The sequence below is a fragment of the Erythrolamprus reginae genome, unplaced genomic scaffold, assembly GCF_031021105.1.
Source record: "Erythrolamprus reginae isolate rEryReg1 unplaced genomic scaffold, rEryReg1.hap1 H_54, whole genome shotgun sequence".
In the NCBI taxonomy this organism is placed as follows: domain Eukaryota; kingdom Metazoa; phylum Chordata; class Lepidosauria; order Squamata; family Dipsadidae; genus Erythrolamprus; species Erythrolamprus reginae.
Genome location: NW_027248511.1, coordinates 130,702 through 148,934, shown reverse-complemented (window position 1 = coordinate 148,934; position 18,233 = coordinate 130,702). Strand labels below are relative to the sequence as shown.

Below are 18,233 nucleotides of genomic sequence, written 5' to 3'. Positions count from 1 at the left end.
CTCTTCCCCAAATGACATTGTCTGGTTGGCGGGACCTGGAGAAGGCCGACTCTGTGGGACCTAACCGGTCGCTGGGCTTCATACGGCAGAAGGCAGTCCCACAAGTAATCTGGCTATGAGGCAGAAGACGGTTTTACATAATTCTGGCCTGTTATACCGACATGGTCACCTTGTCCTTGACCTCTCTCTCTCTCTCTCTTTTCCTGCTCCAGCGCTGTGAACACTGTCAACGCACTGGGGCCACGGTTGGCTGCTGCCTCTCTGCCTGTCTCAGTAATTACCACTTCATGTGTGCCCGCCTCTGCCATTGTACTTTCCAGGAGGACAAAAAAGTTTTCTGCCAGAAGCACGTTGACCTCCTGGACGGAACGGTAAAAAGGATTGGGGGGGGGATGAAATAGCAGGAGGAGAATTGCCAGGGGATATTAATAGAATGCTAAACATACAATGGACATTCACTAAGGAAATGGCAGTACAATGTTCTCTCGCTTTTCGCGGGGGATGCGTTCCGAGACCGCCCGCGAAAGTTGAATTTCCGCGAAGTAGAGATGCGGAAGTCAATACACTATTTTTGGCTATGAACAGTATCAAAAACTTTCCCTTAACACTTTAAACCCCTAAATTGCAATTTTCCATTACCTTAGCAACCATTTAGATTATTACTCACCATGTTTATTTATTAAAGTTTATTAAAAAAAAAAATTATTAAAAGCAGACAAAAGTTTGGTGATGACGTATGACGTCATCGGATGGGGAAAAACGTGGTATTGGGAAAAAACACGCAAAGTATTTTTTAATTAATATTTTTGAAAAACCGTGGTATAGACTTTCCGCGAAGTTTGAACCCGCGAAAATTGAGGGAAGACTGTATTAGTTAAAAGCAATGTGATGGGAGAATTTAGATAAATAAAACAAGCAGCAATAGAAAGCGTTCAGGCGGTCATAGTTTTGGGTTGGAAGGATGCGACAAAATGAACAATGTAAAATTGGTATAGGTACATGGTGGACCATATTCAATTTGAGATTATGGATAAAAGGATAAATTTGGATAATGAAACTGAATTGAGACAACTGATGGGACGGTGGGACAAGGTAAGACGATATATGACGAGTAGAATCCGAGACTAAGCTGCAAGAAATAAATTGGAATCACTCTTAAACATGCCTGGGATAAACATATATCCATCCTAAGATAAAATACAGAAAATAGTATAAGGGCAGACTAGGTGGATCATGAGGTCTTTTTATGTTTCTATGTTTCTATAATATGTAAATAGGTATATTGCTCTTGGGTCAAAGTGGGTTATATAAGAAACACCCCCAATTGGTGGTGGGGTATGTGTGTGTGTCGGGGTGATGGGCACATTTCACTATGCACTGTTTTATGTCGTGTGTATATTAAACTTGTTAAAAAATAATTAAAAATATATTATTATTTTTTTTAAAAAGAGAATTGCCAGAGGGAGGAATGGACAATGCAGAAATTGGGGATATGATAGAAACCCGGGGGACATGATAGAAACATTAAAATATATGAAAGGGTTAAATAAGGTTCAGGAGGGAAGTGTTTTTAATAGGGAAGTGAACACAAGAACAAGGGGGCACAATCTGAGGTTAGTTGGGGGGAAAGATCAAAAGCAACATGAGAAAATATTATTTTACTGAAAGAGTAGTAGATGCTTGGAACAAACTTCCAGCAGATGTGGTTGGTAAATCCACAGTGACTAAATTTAAACATGCCTGGGATAAACATAGATCCATGCTAAGATAAAATATAGGAAATAGTATAAGGGCAGACTAGGTGGACCATGAGGTCTTTTTCTGCCGTCAATCTTCTATGTTTCTATGAATTTCCATTAACGCCGGGATTAAAAGGTCACGGCTGGGAGAGTTTTGCCGCTCCCGGCCTTTGAAAGCTGGTGGAGCGAGCTGAGTTTTCCCTAGGTGTACGATCTGCAAAGAATGTGGCATTTGTGTGTGGGTGTACAATTATGAACAAACTTCCAGCAGACGTGGTTGGTCAATCCACAGTGACTGAATTTAAACATGCCTGGGATAAACATATATCCATTGTAAGATAAAATACAGGAAATAGTAAAAGGGCAGACTAGATGGACCATGAGGTCTTTTTCTGCCGTCAGTCTTCTATGTTTCTATACTGGTGACACAATTATGAATAAGCAGTATGTGAAGCTGTCATTCTGCCCACCCCCTAGGAGATCGTCGCCGAAGATGGGTTTGATGTCCTACGGCGGGTCTATGTGGACTTTGAGGGGATCAGCTTCAAGAGGAAATTCATGGTGGGCCTGGAGCCGGATACCATCCACATGATGATAGGTACTTGAGGGGGTGCGAACAAGCAGCGATGGGCTAAGGAATTGCTGGGCTACGGCAGTGTTTCCCAACCTTGGCAACTTGAAGATATCTGGACTTCAACTCCCAGAATTCCCCAGCCAGCATTCGCTGGCTGGGGAATTCTGGGAGTTGAAGTCCAGATATCTTCAAGTTGCCAAGGTTGGGAAACACTGCTTTAGATCATAATAGTCTCACAAATAGAACAGTCCGCACATGTTGCAAATAAACAGACAAGATCCCTTTAAAGACCTGCCTTGCATCACACCCATTCACGCCTGCTTTCAAACCCAGAATTTTTTTGCAAATGGATTTTGTTTCATTTTGTGGGTGGGGGTGGGGGTGTTAAATTCAGGTTGCTATTGGGGAGGAGGGATTGGAGGGCCCATTGCATATGGGGAGAGGCTACCTCAACATCCGTCTCGGCATCTTTGGGTAAGGCTGGGAGGCTCCCCAGCCTTCCCCCTGGAGAGTCTTTCCCGTCAAGCACAGGCAAGTGTTGAGTAGCATGACAGAGGGCTCCGGCTCTGCTGAAGACAGCTTCCTATGTTCTCTTTGCAGGAAGGGCTGTAGCTCAGTGGTAGAGCAGCTGATTTGCATGCAGAAAGTCCCAGGTTCAGTTCCATCAAATCTCCAGGTAGGGCTGGGAGAATCCCCTGCCTGACACCTTGGAGAGCATCTGCCAGTCAGAGTAGACGACACGTAGGTCGGTGAACGAGTGGTCTGAGTCTCCCCCAGGCAGCTGCTTTCTCTCTTCCTACTGGTCCTGCGGCGTTTCCCAGCATGGCTAGTCTGCGGTAGAAAGCCGTCGCCCGTCCTTCTCATCCTACCCACCCACCTCATTTATTTCCATGGGCCACCCACCCACCCACCGGGACGTTCTTGGGGGCGAGCCCCATGGAAAAACCAGAGGCTCCCACAGCAGAATTTCAACAGGGACTTTTGCCCAGTTGGTGAAGTGTATTAGATGGTCTCCTTGCTCGGCGAGCCTTGACGGCTTCCCAAATCTTGGTCTCTGCTGACAGGTTCCATGAAGATCGATAGTTTGGGGATGCTGACGGACTTGTCCGAATGCGAGGGACGGCTTTTACCTGTCGGCTACCAGTGAGTATCCACTTCCGAGATGTTGCTTGCAGTGTCGAGATCCATTTCTTTTGTGGGACTCTAGAGAGCCAGAATTTTGCAATAGTGGCGAATACAGTATATGTAGCTAGGGTGTAGGATGAAGTTTGTTCCCCGAGCTTATGCGTTGGTTTCTGAACGTTGGAGTCTTGAGTTTAGGAGATCTCCTAAACCAGGGGTCTCCAACCTTGGCAACTCTAAATCTGGTGGACTTCAACTCCCAGAATTCTTGAGTTTAGGAGATCTCCTAAACCAGGGGTCTCCAACCTTGGCAACTCTAAATCTGGTGGACTTCAACTCCCAGAATTCTTGAGTTTAGGAGATCTCCTAAACCGGGGGTCTCCAACCTTGGCAACTCTAAATCTGGTGGACTTCAACTCCAGGAATTCTTGAGTTTAGGAGATCTCCTAAACCGGGGGTCTCCAACCTTGGCAACTCTAAATCTGGTGGACTTCAACTCCAAGAATTATTGAGTTTAGGAGATCTCCTAAACCGGGGGTCTCCAACCTTGGCAACTTTAAATCTGGTAGACTTCAACTCCCAGAATTCTTGAGTTTAGGAGATCTCCTAAACCGGGGGTCTCCAACCTTGGCAACTCTAAATCTGGTGGACTTCAACTCCAAGAATTATTGAGTTTAGGAGATCTCCTAAACCGGGGGTCTCCAACCTTGGCAACTCTAAATCTGGTGGACTTCAACTCCAAGAATTCTTGAGTTTAGGAGATCTCCTAAACCGGGGGTCTCCAACCTTGGCAACTTTAAATCTGGTGGACTTCAACTCCCAGAATTTCCCAGCCAGCTTTGCTTAAGGACCCAACAATCAGTCTTTCTCATGATGTCACTAAGGACCAGGCCAACCATCAAGTTACACCCAAATGACAAAGTCAAAGGAAGAAGAAAAACCTTGATGACAAAACCATCCTCAGAAGAGCTCTAACCAGGTATCTGCTTTGCATTGTCATGTTAGGCCTGAGGCCACAAGACATAAAGCAGAGATCTTCAAATTTGCCAACTTTAAGACTTGTGGACTTCAACTCCCACAATTCTCCAGCCAGCATGACTAGCTGGAGAATTCTGGGAGTTGAAGTCCACCAGGTTTAAAGTTGCCAAGGTTTGAAGAACTGAAGAAGTTACCTAGCCTGGTAATGAAACATTTGGAAACCAACCCGCAAGCTCAGCGAGCTTTGCTGGCTGAGGAACTCTGGGAGTTGAAGTCCACAAGTCTTAAAGTTGCTACGGTTAGAGACCCCTGCTGTAGAGGGTACCAGGTTGGAAAAGGGTGAATGACCTTTTAGACATGAAAGGGCACATCTCTGGTAGCGTTTTGGGGGGACCTTTTTTCCCTAATGGAATAGGACTAAGATTTTTTAATTTTATTTTTCTAATTCTGCCCTTTCCAGTTTTCTAGCTTGCTGGATATCCTTTTTAAAAAAAAGCACTTTAAGCTTGTCTTAGAACTTAAAACAAACTTAAGGCCGGATGATCCCATTTAATCATTTTATTTTTTAAAGGATAAAATGGATCTTTTAAAAAATATTTTCTTTCTCTCGTGATGGCAGGAAACCTTGCTACAAAATCTCAGCGCTGGTATTTAGGGGTTGTTAGGGATTGTAGGTTTGCCCACTTCTTCTCTAAGCACGAAGGGGCCTGATTCCTAGCCCTCCCGCTGCTTAGACCAAGAAGGTCGGAGATACCCTCTGCTTCCTTCTGCACATATCCCCATCAGATGTTCCAGATTATATTGGAGCACAGTCGATGCCCGAAAGCGGTGCGGATATACATGTCGGGTCCTGGAGTATCGGCCAAAGCTGAGCCAAGAAAAGCCAGATGCCTCAGGGATACAGGAAGAGAACCACACAATTGTACACAGTCCTGCTGCCCCTATAGGTAAGTCCGATCTGGGCCTTTTTTTCTAGACTTTTTGAAAAATACATTTTTTAAAAAAAATAATTTTTATTGTATTACAAAGATAAAAAAGGAAGAGCAAATGTATCTTATTTTACATCACTATTTCGACATATACTTATGATTATATAATCATTGTACTTATTTTCTTAACTATTTTGTACAGATATTTCATATCATTTCAAAATAAAGAGGTTATTATATCAATAATTAAGCATAATTTCTAAACTTTTTGTCTAAATGTTTTGTACGTTCTTGCCACATTTTTATTGTGCTTTTCTCATTAAACTAATATTCATAACTGTGCTCATTTACATACTATTTACAGACCATAACGTTCAAATTCAAATATATTCCACACACTTCAATTATACATTTTACTTCCTCTTCTTCTATTTTCTCCCTTCTTTTTCTGTTTTTTTCTATTCTCATTCCAGTTGTACCACTTCTTCCATATTGCATAATATTCTGAATCTATTTGTCCATTTCAGCAGAATCAATTTTTTTTTAATCACTAAACTCTGGGAAGATATATTCTTTTTTCTCCAACATTGCACAAACGCTATTCTTGCTGCTGTTATTATATGCAATATGATATATATACAGAACTTTTCTAGATAAGAACTGGGTGTTCAAGATTTTTTTGCCTCTTCTCAAGAACCATTTTCCACTTACAAAGTCCGAAACTGTAACTGGAAAAGGCAGGGAGAAGCCTCCATGGGGCCTCTCTAGGAATCTCCTGGGAGGAAACAATGCCGGAAAAGGCAGGGAGAAGCCTCTGTGGGGCCTCTCTAGGAATCTCCTGGGAGGAAACAAGGCTGGAAAAGGCAGGGAGAAGCCTCCATGGGGCCTCTCTAGGAATCTCCTGGGAGGAAACAATGCCGGAAAAGGCAGGGAGAAGCCTCTGTGGGGCCTCTCTTGGAATCTCCTGGGAGGAAACAATGCTGGAAAAGGCAGGGAGAAGCCTCCATGGGGCCTCTCTAGGAATCTCCTGGGAGGATACAGGGCCTCCACCCTCCCTGTGGTTTCCCCAATCGCACACATTATTTGCTTTTACATTGATTCCTATGAGAAAAATTGCTTCTTCTTACAAACTTTTCTACTTAAGAGCCTGGTCATGGAACGAATTAAGTTCATAAGTAGAGGTACCACTGCATATTGTTTTAAAATTTCCTTGTCTGTCTAGAAGTTCCTCATACTTGACCATTTTACTTATATCCAAAGTATAAAGTTGCCAGTTAGGGAACCCTTTGCTAAGTCTGCTTCTATTATCCTGAAGATCTGTTAATTTTATTCTTGCTTTTTTACCTGCCCATATAACCTTTGTTGTAATTTTATTCAAATCCATGAAAAACGTTGTGTCTAATTTTGAAAAAGACAGAGCAATTTGGGCAAAACATCCATTTTAATAGTTGTAATTTGACCTAATATAGATAACTGTAATAATGTTTCCTATCTTTCCAAATTATTTTTATTTGTATTAATTTTATATAATTATCATCTTTAATTAAGGAACATCTTGCTGTCAGCCTTTTTGTACAATGTAATCCCAATTTTTCCTCTAATCCTCTTTCCTCTTTTAATGTTACATTTTTAGCTATCGTTTTTGTTTTTGTTTTATTAATTTTAAGGCCTGTTACATCTCCATAAGTCTCTATTTCCCATATTAGAATTGGTCCTGTCTCCTTTGGATCCTCAATAAAGAATACTAGGTCGTCCGCAAACGCCTGGATTTTATACTCTTCCATTCTGATTTTGGTTCCTTTAATCTCTCCATTTGCTCTAATCCTCATTAGTAAAGACTTTGCTTTCTCTTCTTTTGCATTTTACTATTCCATCTCATGTAGAAATGTGACAGAGGATTTCTTGCATCCCTTAATGTCCTCCTTAATGAGGAGAGACAGAGGATTGGAGTCAGCTCAACAAACTCATTGGATAGTTCTGCAGTCCTTCTACCTCCTAGATTTCACAACTCTGGGAACTTCTAAGATGTCTTATTGGATTGTCCCTTCTCCTCCTCCTTACATTTCAGTAAATTAGGTCCCTGAATCCTTTCCAGATACAGTAATACCTCGTCTTACGAACCTAATTGGTTCCCGGGGGAGGTTCGTAAGGCGAAAAGTTCGTAAGGCGAAACATTGTTTCCCATAGAAAACAATGAAAAATGAATTAATGCGTGCAACGAAAAAAACCCGCAAAAAAACACCGCCACCCGGCTGTTTCAATTGAAACAGCCGGGCGCTTCTCAGCGTTCTCCCAATGCCGAACCCGGAAGTTCGGCAAAAGTTCGGGTTCGGGAGGCCGCCGAGAAGCCCCGCCGCCCAGCTGCCACCTTTTGAAACAGCCGGGGGGCTTCTCGGCGGCCTCCCGAACGCCGAACCCGGAAGTTCGGGTTTGGCGTTCGGGTTCAGGAGAATGCTGGGAAGCCCCCCGGCTGTTTCAAAAGACGACAGCCGGGCGGCGGGGCTTCTCAGCGGCCTCCCGAACTCGAATTTTGCCGAACTTCCAGGTTCGGCGTTCGGGAGGCAGCCGAGAAGCCCTACCGTCCAGCTGTCGTCTTTTGAAACAGCTGTGGGGCTTCTCGGCGGCCTCCTGAACGCCGAACCCAGAAGTTCGGGTTTGGTGTTCGGGTTCAGGAGGACGCAGGGAAGCCCCCCGGCTGTTTCAAAAGACGACAGCTGGACGGCGGGGGCAGGTTCGTAAGACGGAAAACGTACGTAAGAAGAGGCAAAAAATATCCGAACCCTGGCTTCGTATCTCGGGTTGTTCGTATGGCGAGGGGTTCGTATCATGAGGTACCACTGTATCTTGTTGTGCTTATAGAAGAGAATGTTAGTAGCTGAGGGTTGAACTGTGGGGTCCTTGGTACTCTCTGAGTTTTGCGGTTTTCATTACCAAACTGGATAACATCATCAGTGCCTTAACATTATCTTGCTGTTCTGAATTTGCTTCAGCCCCTTTTGGCTAGCTCAGAGGTAGGCAAAGTTGGCTCTCCTATGACTTGTGGACTTCAGCTCCCAGAATTCCTGAGCCAGTCATGCAAGCTCCGGAATTCTGGGAGTTGAAGTCCACAGGTCATAGAAGAGCCAACTTTGCCTACCCCTGGGCTAGCTCCTTGCCTATTTCTACTCAAGATATCTTTGTTACTCACTACACCCCATCAGTCAGATCTGGAATGGCCTCCAGATCATAAACCTGGAGGTATATTATCTTGAACAAGTAGCATGTTACTAATAAAAGTCTGGCTAAGGTCCTCGTCCCTTAGCCATTTCAGGTCTCTAAGTTCCACTGCTTCTGGTTTCTATTTTTGACGTATTGATTGTTTTCAGACTCTAACCTCAGAGACAAGCCACTTCACGAGGCCCCTTCTCCTCTCCCACCCCTGGAGCGCCACTCTCCAGCACAGAACCCAGGACCTCTGCCACCTCCAGAGCCTGCTGTCTCCAAGCCTAAACCTCTCACTGGAGCGCGCATCAAAGTGCCCAACTACTCCCCTACCCGCCGGCCCCTAAGCGGGGTGTCGTCCCGCCCGTTGCCTTCTCCCGGTGAGTACTTGGCAGCCCAGATCCATAGGGTGTGGGTCACGCATATTTTAAAAATCAAGGCAGGGGTTGCGGCTTACCTCCGCTACCAGTGTGGTTGCGTGCGCAGCTCCGGGTGACCAACGGGCGGGGTGTGCGCCGGAGTGAGGTGTGGCTTCTGCACATGCACAGGAAGTAAATCTTGCGAGAAGACATGCAGGCACGGGAGATTTTTTTGCTTCCGCACATGCGCGGAAGCGGAAAATCACCAAAATCTCACATACCTGTGCGTCATCTCATGAGATTTTGCTTCTCGCTCCAGCATATGCCCACCGGTCAACGCCCCCATCCCGTCCAGGTACTGGAACACTCCCCCGCATCCAAGTGTTGTATGTATTCCCTTGCAGCAGGAGGAGTTTTCAGATTCGGGTGATGAGTGGGATTAAGAGATCATAAATCTCCCTGCTCTACCAACAGTTAGCAATGGATAGAGCCGTGGTGGCGCAGCAGGTAGAGTGCTATACTGCAGGCCACTGAAGCTGACTGTAGATCTGAAGGTCACTGGTTCAAATCTCATCACCGGCTCAAGGTTGACTCAGCCTTCCATCCTTCCGAAGTGGGTAAAATGAGGACCCGGATTGTGGGGGCAATAGGCTGGCTCTGTTAAAAAGTGCTATTGCTAACATGTTGTAAGCCGCCCTGAGTCTAAGGAGAAGGGCGGCATAAAAATCGAATAAATAAATAAATATATAAATGTTAGTGAAGACCACGGAGCTAATGACATAGACATGAGTTCGAGTGGCTCAAATGGGGGAGATCACAGATAGAGGGATGCTCGTTTTAAGAAGGTTTCAGAAACGCTGGGAAGAAAGAGGGAGGAGCTATTAGAGAGGAATTAATTAATGAATTACTTCACATCCGGGTGTAAAATGGAAGAGACGCTGAATTCGTTCAATCTTGCAAAATAAGAATGGCCTTGCTCCGGAGCGTAAGTTATAATGTGTGATTTATTACTAGTTTCTTTATGACTCCTGGCTAGCCCTAATTAGCCATAAATTTTAGAATGACTTGTGGAATGTCTTTTATGTTACTGCCAAAGTTATCTACTTAGTTGCTGAGATAATAATGATGAGAGAAGAAAACTGCATGCAGAGTTGAAGTGTTAAAGGAGAAATTAAAGAGGATATGTTTTACAATGAGAGGCATGGAGAATTCCTTTATTCCAAGTATTATATGAATCAGCCTGAAATCAGAACACCAAGTAGGAGCCCTATGCTGGTTAGCTGTTGAACCAACTCCTGGTCCTGGGACAAAACAATTCCCAGAGAGGTAGCACAGAAGTGATGGGGGGTCACTTTTTTCCTCTGTAGTTTTCCAATTGAGCCATAATGACTGGAATTCATTCATTCCATGACCACGTATCAGGAAAGACTTCATGAACTCAATCTGTATAGTCTGGAGGACAGAAGGAAAAGGGGGCACATGATCAACACATTTAAATATGTTAAAGGGTTAAATAAGGTCCAAGAGGGAAGTGTTTTTAATAGGAAAGTGGACACAAGAACAAGGGGACACACTCTGAAGTTAGTTGGGGGAAAGATCAAAAGCAACATGAGAAAATATTATTTTACTGAAAGAGTAGTAGATCCTTGGAACAAACTTCCAGCAGACGTGGTTGGTAAATCCACAGTAACTGAATTTAAACATGCCTGGGATAAACATATATCCATGCTAAGATAAAATACAGGAAATAGTGTAAGGGCAGACTAGATGGACCATGAGGTCTTTTTCTGCCGTCAGTCTTCTATGTTTCTATGTTTCTACCACCATCCAGGGTTGGTTGTGTGTGAAACACAATGCTAGGCTCAACCCATCCCAAATGTAGCAGAAGGGATGAGAGAACCTGGAGGTAGAATAAAAAAGGGGAAGATCAGCCTAGAATCCCTACATAGCGGTAAAAGAACTAAGTCCAACCTTTGGCGGTTGACCTTTATCTAACTCTAAGCAGTGTCGCCCAGGAGCCTTGTTGAATACTACTATAATTGTCCCAACTGACGTAGGGGAAAGAGTTGAAATCTGGTGGGATAGGTTTGGGTGGTTTGTGTCCACAGCACATTCTTGACCAGGAGAGATCCCAGCAGCCAATGAAAAAACGTTCGCTCTTCTTAACCCCCTCCTCTTTTTTCTCTTTCCCTCCCCCTTTTTTTTTTGCAGGAAGCGCATCCTCCATGTCCCATCATATCTTGACTGTGGGTGACCCCGACTTCCCCCCTCCGCGCCGCACACAACGCCTCAGCCCCATGTCCCCCAGCAGCAACCCTCGCCCCCGCCGGTCCCCCCTCCCGCTCCAAACCCCTGCTAGCAGGACTAGCCCCCCCAGCACCTCTCTCAGGGCAATGCCACCCCTCCCAGACTACCCCACGGCTGGGAACGGCTTCCGGCATCCTTCTACCTCAGCCAGGTGTGACGAGCAGCGGCCCGTAGCTACCTCACCCCCTCCCTCGTCCCCCCCTGTGCCACCGGAGCTGGCCTTCGAGCTCAACGTCTCCGACTTGGAATTTGTCGACAGCCTTCTGGATGAACCTTTCCAGGAAGAAGAGTTAGGGGGGCCACGGACATGTCCCGCTTCGCCCAGCCTGGGCCTGCCCCAGTTAGATGGGCGGGGCGACGAGAGCGAGGAGGAAGGAGAAGCCGGCCACTACTTCCGTTTCCCGCGTACGGTGGTGACCCGAGACCCCCCTCTGTCGCCTTACCCACTGGAACTCCCGCTGTCCCACATCCACCAGCTGGACGGCATAGACGATGGCACGGACAGTGAGGCCGATGCCACGGGGGGTCATCCTTCCGCCAAGGGCAAGCAGCCCGAGCCAAGGGTCGAACGAGAGCTGGCCGGCCCCACGGCAGCCCCAGAGGACTTGCCCTCGGACATTGTGGACTTTGTGCTGAAGAATATGGACGCCCCCGAGAGCAAGGCCAGCCCGCTTCCTTGCCTCAGCCCGATGCCGCTGCCACCGGCACCTCCTACCTCTGCCAGCCTCAACGGCACCGAGTCAGCCCACCCCAGCCTGGCTCCGGATCCAGCTCCAACCTTAACCCTCGGTTGCGCCCAAGTGCCCTCCACCACCCCCGGATTGACGACGGTGCTGGGACCCGAGGCCCAAAAGCCCAATTCCAGAATCATTCTGGTGAACAAGCTGGCCCAGGTCTGCATGAAAGTTCCGGGCGAGGAAAGCCCATCACTGACCACTCAAGACGGGGAGCAGGTTTTCAAGCCAAACCCTGCCCCCATGTCCACCGCTCCCAATCTCGGCACGGTCATCCTGCGGGCGCCTCTGGGCCTGGCTCCTAACCCTTTGCCCACTTGGACGATACGGGGGCCGGTGCTTAGCATGGTGCCCATGATGAACGTGGTGGGCACCACATCTCAGGCTGTCGGTGGCGGGCAGTTGGCACTGAGTGCCCCGGCTCTGGTGACGCCTTCCCTGGGGCTCCAGCAGACGTGTCTTCTTCAGCCTGTTGCCATGAATTCCGGGGTGCTTAGTATCCCCGGCTTGGTGTCTCTGCCCAGCCCTCGCCCAGCCATCCGGGTCAAGAGAGTTTCCACCTTTGTCGGAAATGTGCCCTTCAAGAAGATGAAAGCGGAGGGAGTTAATGACGAGGAGCTCCCTCCTGTATCCCCAACAGTTACTCCTGATCACTTGGCAAATAATTGCATTTCTGGCAGCACAATGGGTCCTGGGTAAGTAGAAGGCATCTTAGTTATTCTTTTTCTATTCCTCCCATGTTAATTACCGTATTTTTCAGAGTAGAAGACCCACCTTTCCCCCCTAAAAAGGGTAGAAATGTCAGTACATCTTATACACTGTATAGTCTGGAGGACAGGAAGAGCAGGAAGAGGGAGATTGTGATCCCACTGTGTAGAGCGCTGGTGAGACCACATTTGGAATACTGTGTTCAGTTCTGGAGACCTCACCTACAAAAAGATATTGACAAAATTGAAGGGGTCCAAAGACGGGCTACAAGAATGGTGGAAGGTCTTAAGCATAAAACGTATCAGGAAAGACTTCATGAACTCCATCTGTATAGTCTGGAGGACAGAAGGAAAAGGGGGGACATGATAGAAACATTTAAATATGTTAAAGGGTTAAATAAGGTCCAGGAGGGAAGTGTTTTTAATAGGAAAGTGAACACAAGAACAAGGGGACACAATCTGAAGTTAGTTGGGGGGAAAGATCAAAAGCAACGTGAGAAAATATTATTTCACTGAAAGAGTAGTAGATGCTTGGAACAAACTTCCAGCAAACGTGGTTGGTAAATCCACAGTAACTGAATTTAAACATGCCTGGATTAAACATAGATCCATTGTAAGATAAAATACAGGAAATAGTGTAAGGGCAGACTAGATGGACCATGAGGTCTTTTTCTGCTGTCAGTCTTCTATGTTTCTACACGGAATATAGACATTTTGGGGCTCCCGAAGAGCTGGCCCCATGTCCCATTTCCCCCCAGAAACTTTTACTATATGGCTGTAAAGCTTTGTTTTTTAAAAAAAACAAAACATAAATGATCTTGGAACCAATTTTGGAGAAGAAAACATATATATTATTATTGGTGTTGTTGTTGTTAGCCGCCCCAAGTCTTTGGAGAGGGGCGGCATACAAATCTACTAAATATTATTATTATTATTATTATTATTATTATTATTATTATTATTATTATTATTTAGATTTGTATGCTGCCCCTCTCCGAAGACTCGGAGCGGCTCACAACAACAAAACACAGTACAAATCCAATGATTAAAAAACAATTTAAAACCCTTAATATAAAAACAGTCATACATCCCAGACAAACCATACATAAAACGGAAATGGCCCAGGGGAATCAGTTTCCCCATGCCTGATGGCAGAAGTGGGTTTTAAGGAGTTTGCAAAAGGCAAGGAGGGTGGGGGCAATCCTAATCTCCGGGGGGAGTTGATAAGGCTCTTCCCCTGGGTCCCGCCAGACGACATTGTTCGGTCGACAGGACCCGGAGAAGGCCAACTCTGTGGGACCTAACCGGATGCTGGGATTTGTGCGGCAGAAGGCGGTCCTGGAGATATTCTGGTCCGATGCCATGAAGGGCTTTATAGGTCATAACCAACACTTTGAATTGTGACCGGAAACTGATTGGCAACCAATGCAGAGTGTGGAGTGTTGGTGTGACATGGGCATGCCTTGGGAAGCCCATGATTGCTCTCGTAGCTGCATTCTGCACGATCTGAAGTTTCCGAACACTCTTCAAAGGTAGCCCTATGTTTTACGTTAGTAATGGGTCTGTAAGGTTTGACATTCCAGGGGTGTGTACAAATGTCTTCTATCACAGTATAAACCAATTTTGAAACATCAGGGGGGGAAATGCAGCAAACTCCAGTTCCCAGTCACCTTGATCTCTCTGAGTCAGCTACTGGGTGTCGGGAGCCTTAGTTGTTCGCATCTGCATGACTGGCTGAAGACAGCTATACCGTCAATCGGCTTCAGTATCGTCCGCCTTGCAGAAATATCTTAATGGCATTGGTTTCCTTCGCCCAAGTGTTTACAGCTGGCCCTCGACTTACGACCAAGCTTGGGCCCAGAATTTATGTTGCTAAGTGAGAAATCCGTTAAGTGAGTTTGGGTCACATTGGAGAGCTTTCCTTGCCACTTTTATTACAAGTCAATCACTACAGTTGTTCAGTTAGTAACAGGAGATCACATGACTCCAGGACACTGCAACCATTATTATTATTATTATTATTATTATTATTATTATTATTATTACTACTAGTAGTAGTACTACTACTACTAGTAGTAGTAGTAGTAGTATTTATTAGATTTGTATGCCGCCCCTATCCTAAGACTCGGGGCGGCTCACAGGATACAATATAAAACAGTGAATACAAAGACAAATTAAATTAATTTAAAAACTACGTAATCTAAAAAACCCAATATATTAAAATCAATCAAATAAATTCAATTGCAGCCATACATCACATTTATTGGCCAGGGGGTCTAGATCTCATTGCCCCAAGCCTGGCGACATAAGTGAGTCTGGAGAGTTGTGAAATGAGAGGAAGGTGGGGGCAGTGCGAATCTCCGGGGGGAGCTGATCCCAGAGGACTGGGGCCCCCACAGAGAAGGCTCTTCCCCTAGGCCCCACCAAATGACGTTGTCTAGTTGATGGAGAAGGCCGACTCTGTGGGACCCAATCGGTTGCTGGGATTCATAGGGCAGAAGGCGGTCCCACAAGTAATCTGGCCCGATGCCATGTAGGGCTTTGTAGGTGATAACCAACACTTTGAATTGCATCCGGAAACCAATCGGCAACCAATGCAGTCCATGGAGTGTTGGAAAGACATGGGCGTGTCTGGGGAGGCCCATCATTTATTAATTTTATTTATTTATTTATTAGATTTCTATGCCGCCCCTCTCCGTAGACTCGGGGCGGCTAACAACAATAATCAAAACAGCATCTAACAAATCTAATATTTCAAATAGTTAAAAAACCCTTATTAAAAAACCAAACATACACACAAACATACCATGCATAAATTGTATAGGCCTGGGGGGGAGGAATATCTCAATTCCCCCATGCCTGACGACAGAGGTAGGTTTTAAGAAGCTTACGAAAGGCGAGGAGGATGGGGCCAATTCTGATCTCTGGGGGGAGCTGGTTCCAGAGGGTCGGGGCCGCCAGAGAGAAGGCTCTTCCCCTGGGTCCCGCCAGACGACATTGTTTAGTTGACAGGACCCGGAGAAGGCCAACTCTGTGGGACCTAATTCATGGGATTCGTGCGGCAGAAGGCGGTTCCGGAGGTATTCTGGTCCGGTGCCATGAAGGGCTTTATAGATCATAACCAACATACAGATGAACCAGTTGCTAAGCGTCAAAAACTTTGAGCATGTTGCGGTTTCGAATGGTCCCTAAATGAACCTGGCTGCCTATCGGTTTCCAGTCACAATTCAAAGTGTTGGTAATGACCTTTAAAGCCCTATATGGCATTGGGCCAGAATACATCCGGAACCGCCTTCTACCGCACGAATCCCAGTGGCCGATAAGGTCCCAGAGAGTTGGCCTTCTCCGGGTCCCGTCGACCAAACAATGTCATTTGGCGGGCCCCAGGGGGAAGAGCCTTCTCTGTGGCAGCCCCGGCCCTCTGGAATCAACTCCCCCCAGAGATTAGAACGGCCCCCACCCTCCTTGTCTTTCGCAAATTACTCAAGACACACCTTTGTCGCCAGGCATGGGGGAGTTAGGATATTCCTTCCCCTAGGCCATTACAAGTTGTGCATGGTATGTTTGTGTGTATGTTTAGTTTTTATAATAAGGATTTTTAGTTGTTTTATTAAATTGGATTGTTACATGTTGTTTTTTATCATTGTTGTTAGCCGCCCCGAGTCTGCGGAGAGGGGCGGCATACAAATCCAATAAATAATAATAAATAATATTAATAACCGTCGTAAGTCGAGGACTGCCTGTGATTTATGCAAGCGTGTGTGTGTGCGTGTGTGTGCGTATGTTATGTATTGAAATGGCCCCTTTGCCCTCCTACAGCCTTGGGAGGGTACGGATGAAGACGCCCACAACAACGGGCGTCCTAAACCTGGATGCATTCAAAGAAGAGACCAGCGTCGTCAGCGAAAACGAGCTGTAAGTGTGTTGGCTTCAAGCTATAGGAACCCTGGAGTTTGCTTGCTTGCTTGCCGGCCCTTAATCTTTCATTTCCGATGTCTCTGCAGGTCTCCGATGGAGCATTCTCCTTCCTTGGCAGCATTGCATTCCCACCCTGGATCCCCGGAGCAGATCCCAAAGTCTGTGCTGGAACACGTCTGGCATAGATACGCAGGTAAAAGCCCTCTGCTTATGTCCGGTTTAGTGAGAGGGCTTAAGAAATGACGGGAGGTCTTGATAAATATATTCAAGGCAGAGGTGGGCAGCTAAGGTGGAACGTGTGCTCGCCCCCGTGGCTCTTGAGTGGTAGTGGAGTCCAGTGTAATTATGCTGCTGCACCTGGGCAGCTGGCGAAATCGCGTGTGGACACCGCTAGACCTGCCTGTCCGTGCGCAATTTCGCTACCTGCCCAGGTGCAGTACCATAATTGCGCTGGACTCCGCTAGCACTCAAGAACCACGGGGGCGAGCACACGGCACCGTTCCACCTTAGCAGCCCACCTTTCATTCAAGGGCATACACACCAGTCTTCGTTATATTCCTACAATTCAAAATGAAATGGCAATTTTTATCTTCGGAGTGGGGTGGCATACAAATCTAATAAATAATAATAATAATAATAATAATAATAATAATAATAATAATTATTATTATTATTATTATTATTATTATGTCAGTACAACACAGCAAACGAGATCACTATGCTGGATTTCGTATTTCATCACCAGTCGGGCGCTTCCCAAGCACCTAGGACTGCATGATCTAGCAACAAATTATGTTTGCCGATCCCAGTAAAGCAGCCTTTTGCAATTGACAGGTGGAGATTTTTTCAATTCCGATGGTTTTCAAATGTCCACTGAGATCCTTTGGCACTGCGCCCAGCGTGCAAAGTACCACTCGGACCACTTTCACTGGCTTATGCCAGAATCGTTGCAGCTCGATTTTTAGATCTTCGTATTTCACTAATTTCTCTAGCTGTTTCTCCTCAATTCTGCTGTCCCCTGGGATTGCGATGTCGATGATCCATACTTTCTTTTTCTCCACAATCACAATGTCTGGTGTGTTATGCTTCAGAATTCAGTCAGTCTGAAGTCGGAAGTCCCACAGTACTTTTGCTTGCTCATTTTTGACCACTTTTTCGGGCTTATGATTCCACCAGTTCTTTGCCACTGGTAAATGGTAGTTCCGGCACAAGTATTATTATTATTATTATTATTATTATTATTATTATTATTATTATTATTACTATTATTACTATTATTATTACTATTATTACTATTATTATTACTATTACTATTATTATTATTACTATTACTATTACTATTATTATTATTATTATTATTATTATTATTATTATTATTATCCAACCCCTGGGGGATTTACCAGCCTAATGTAGAAATTACATGGAGGTCTAATAATTCAAATGCCCGTATGCTCTTAATATTTAATGGCTGGTTGTCCTAAAACTGCCATTCAGACTGACCCTTGCGTATCCTCTTGGAAGCACCCTGCGCCTCCTTCACATACTCCATTCACTCTCTGATCCTCACACCACCTCTGTGACCCTCTGTGATCACCTTCCTGCCATCTTGCTTGCAAGCCACCTGAGACTTTCAATTTCCTGCCTGTTTCCCCAATGATTTGCCTA

The 18,233-nt window shown here is 45.6% G+C and overlaps 1 protein-coding gene across 1 annotated transcript in view; it reads left to right on the top strand.

Annotated features, from left to right (window-relative positions):
- Positions 1-18,233, top strand: part of LOC139155776 (histone-lysine N-methyltransferase 2B-like) — a 104,977-nt gene that overhangs the window by 72,582 nt on the left and 14,162 nt on the right. The window contains 8 exon segments of the mRNA XM_070731043.1: positions 213-371; positions 2,217-2,337; positions 3,378-3,456; positions 5,200-5,360; positions 8,708-8,923; positions 11,114-12,638; positions 16,470-16,565; positions 16,655-16,761. Of these exon segments, the coding sequence (XP_070587144.1) occupies positions 213-371; positions 2,217-2,337; positions 3,378-3,456; positions 5,200-5,360; positions 8,708-8,923; positions 11,114-12,638; positions 16,470-16,565; positions 16,655-16,761 (2,464 nt within the window).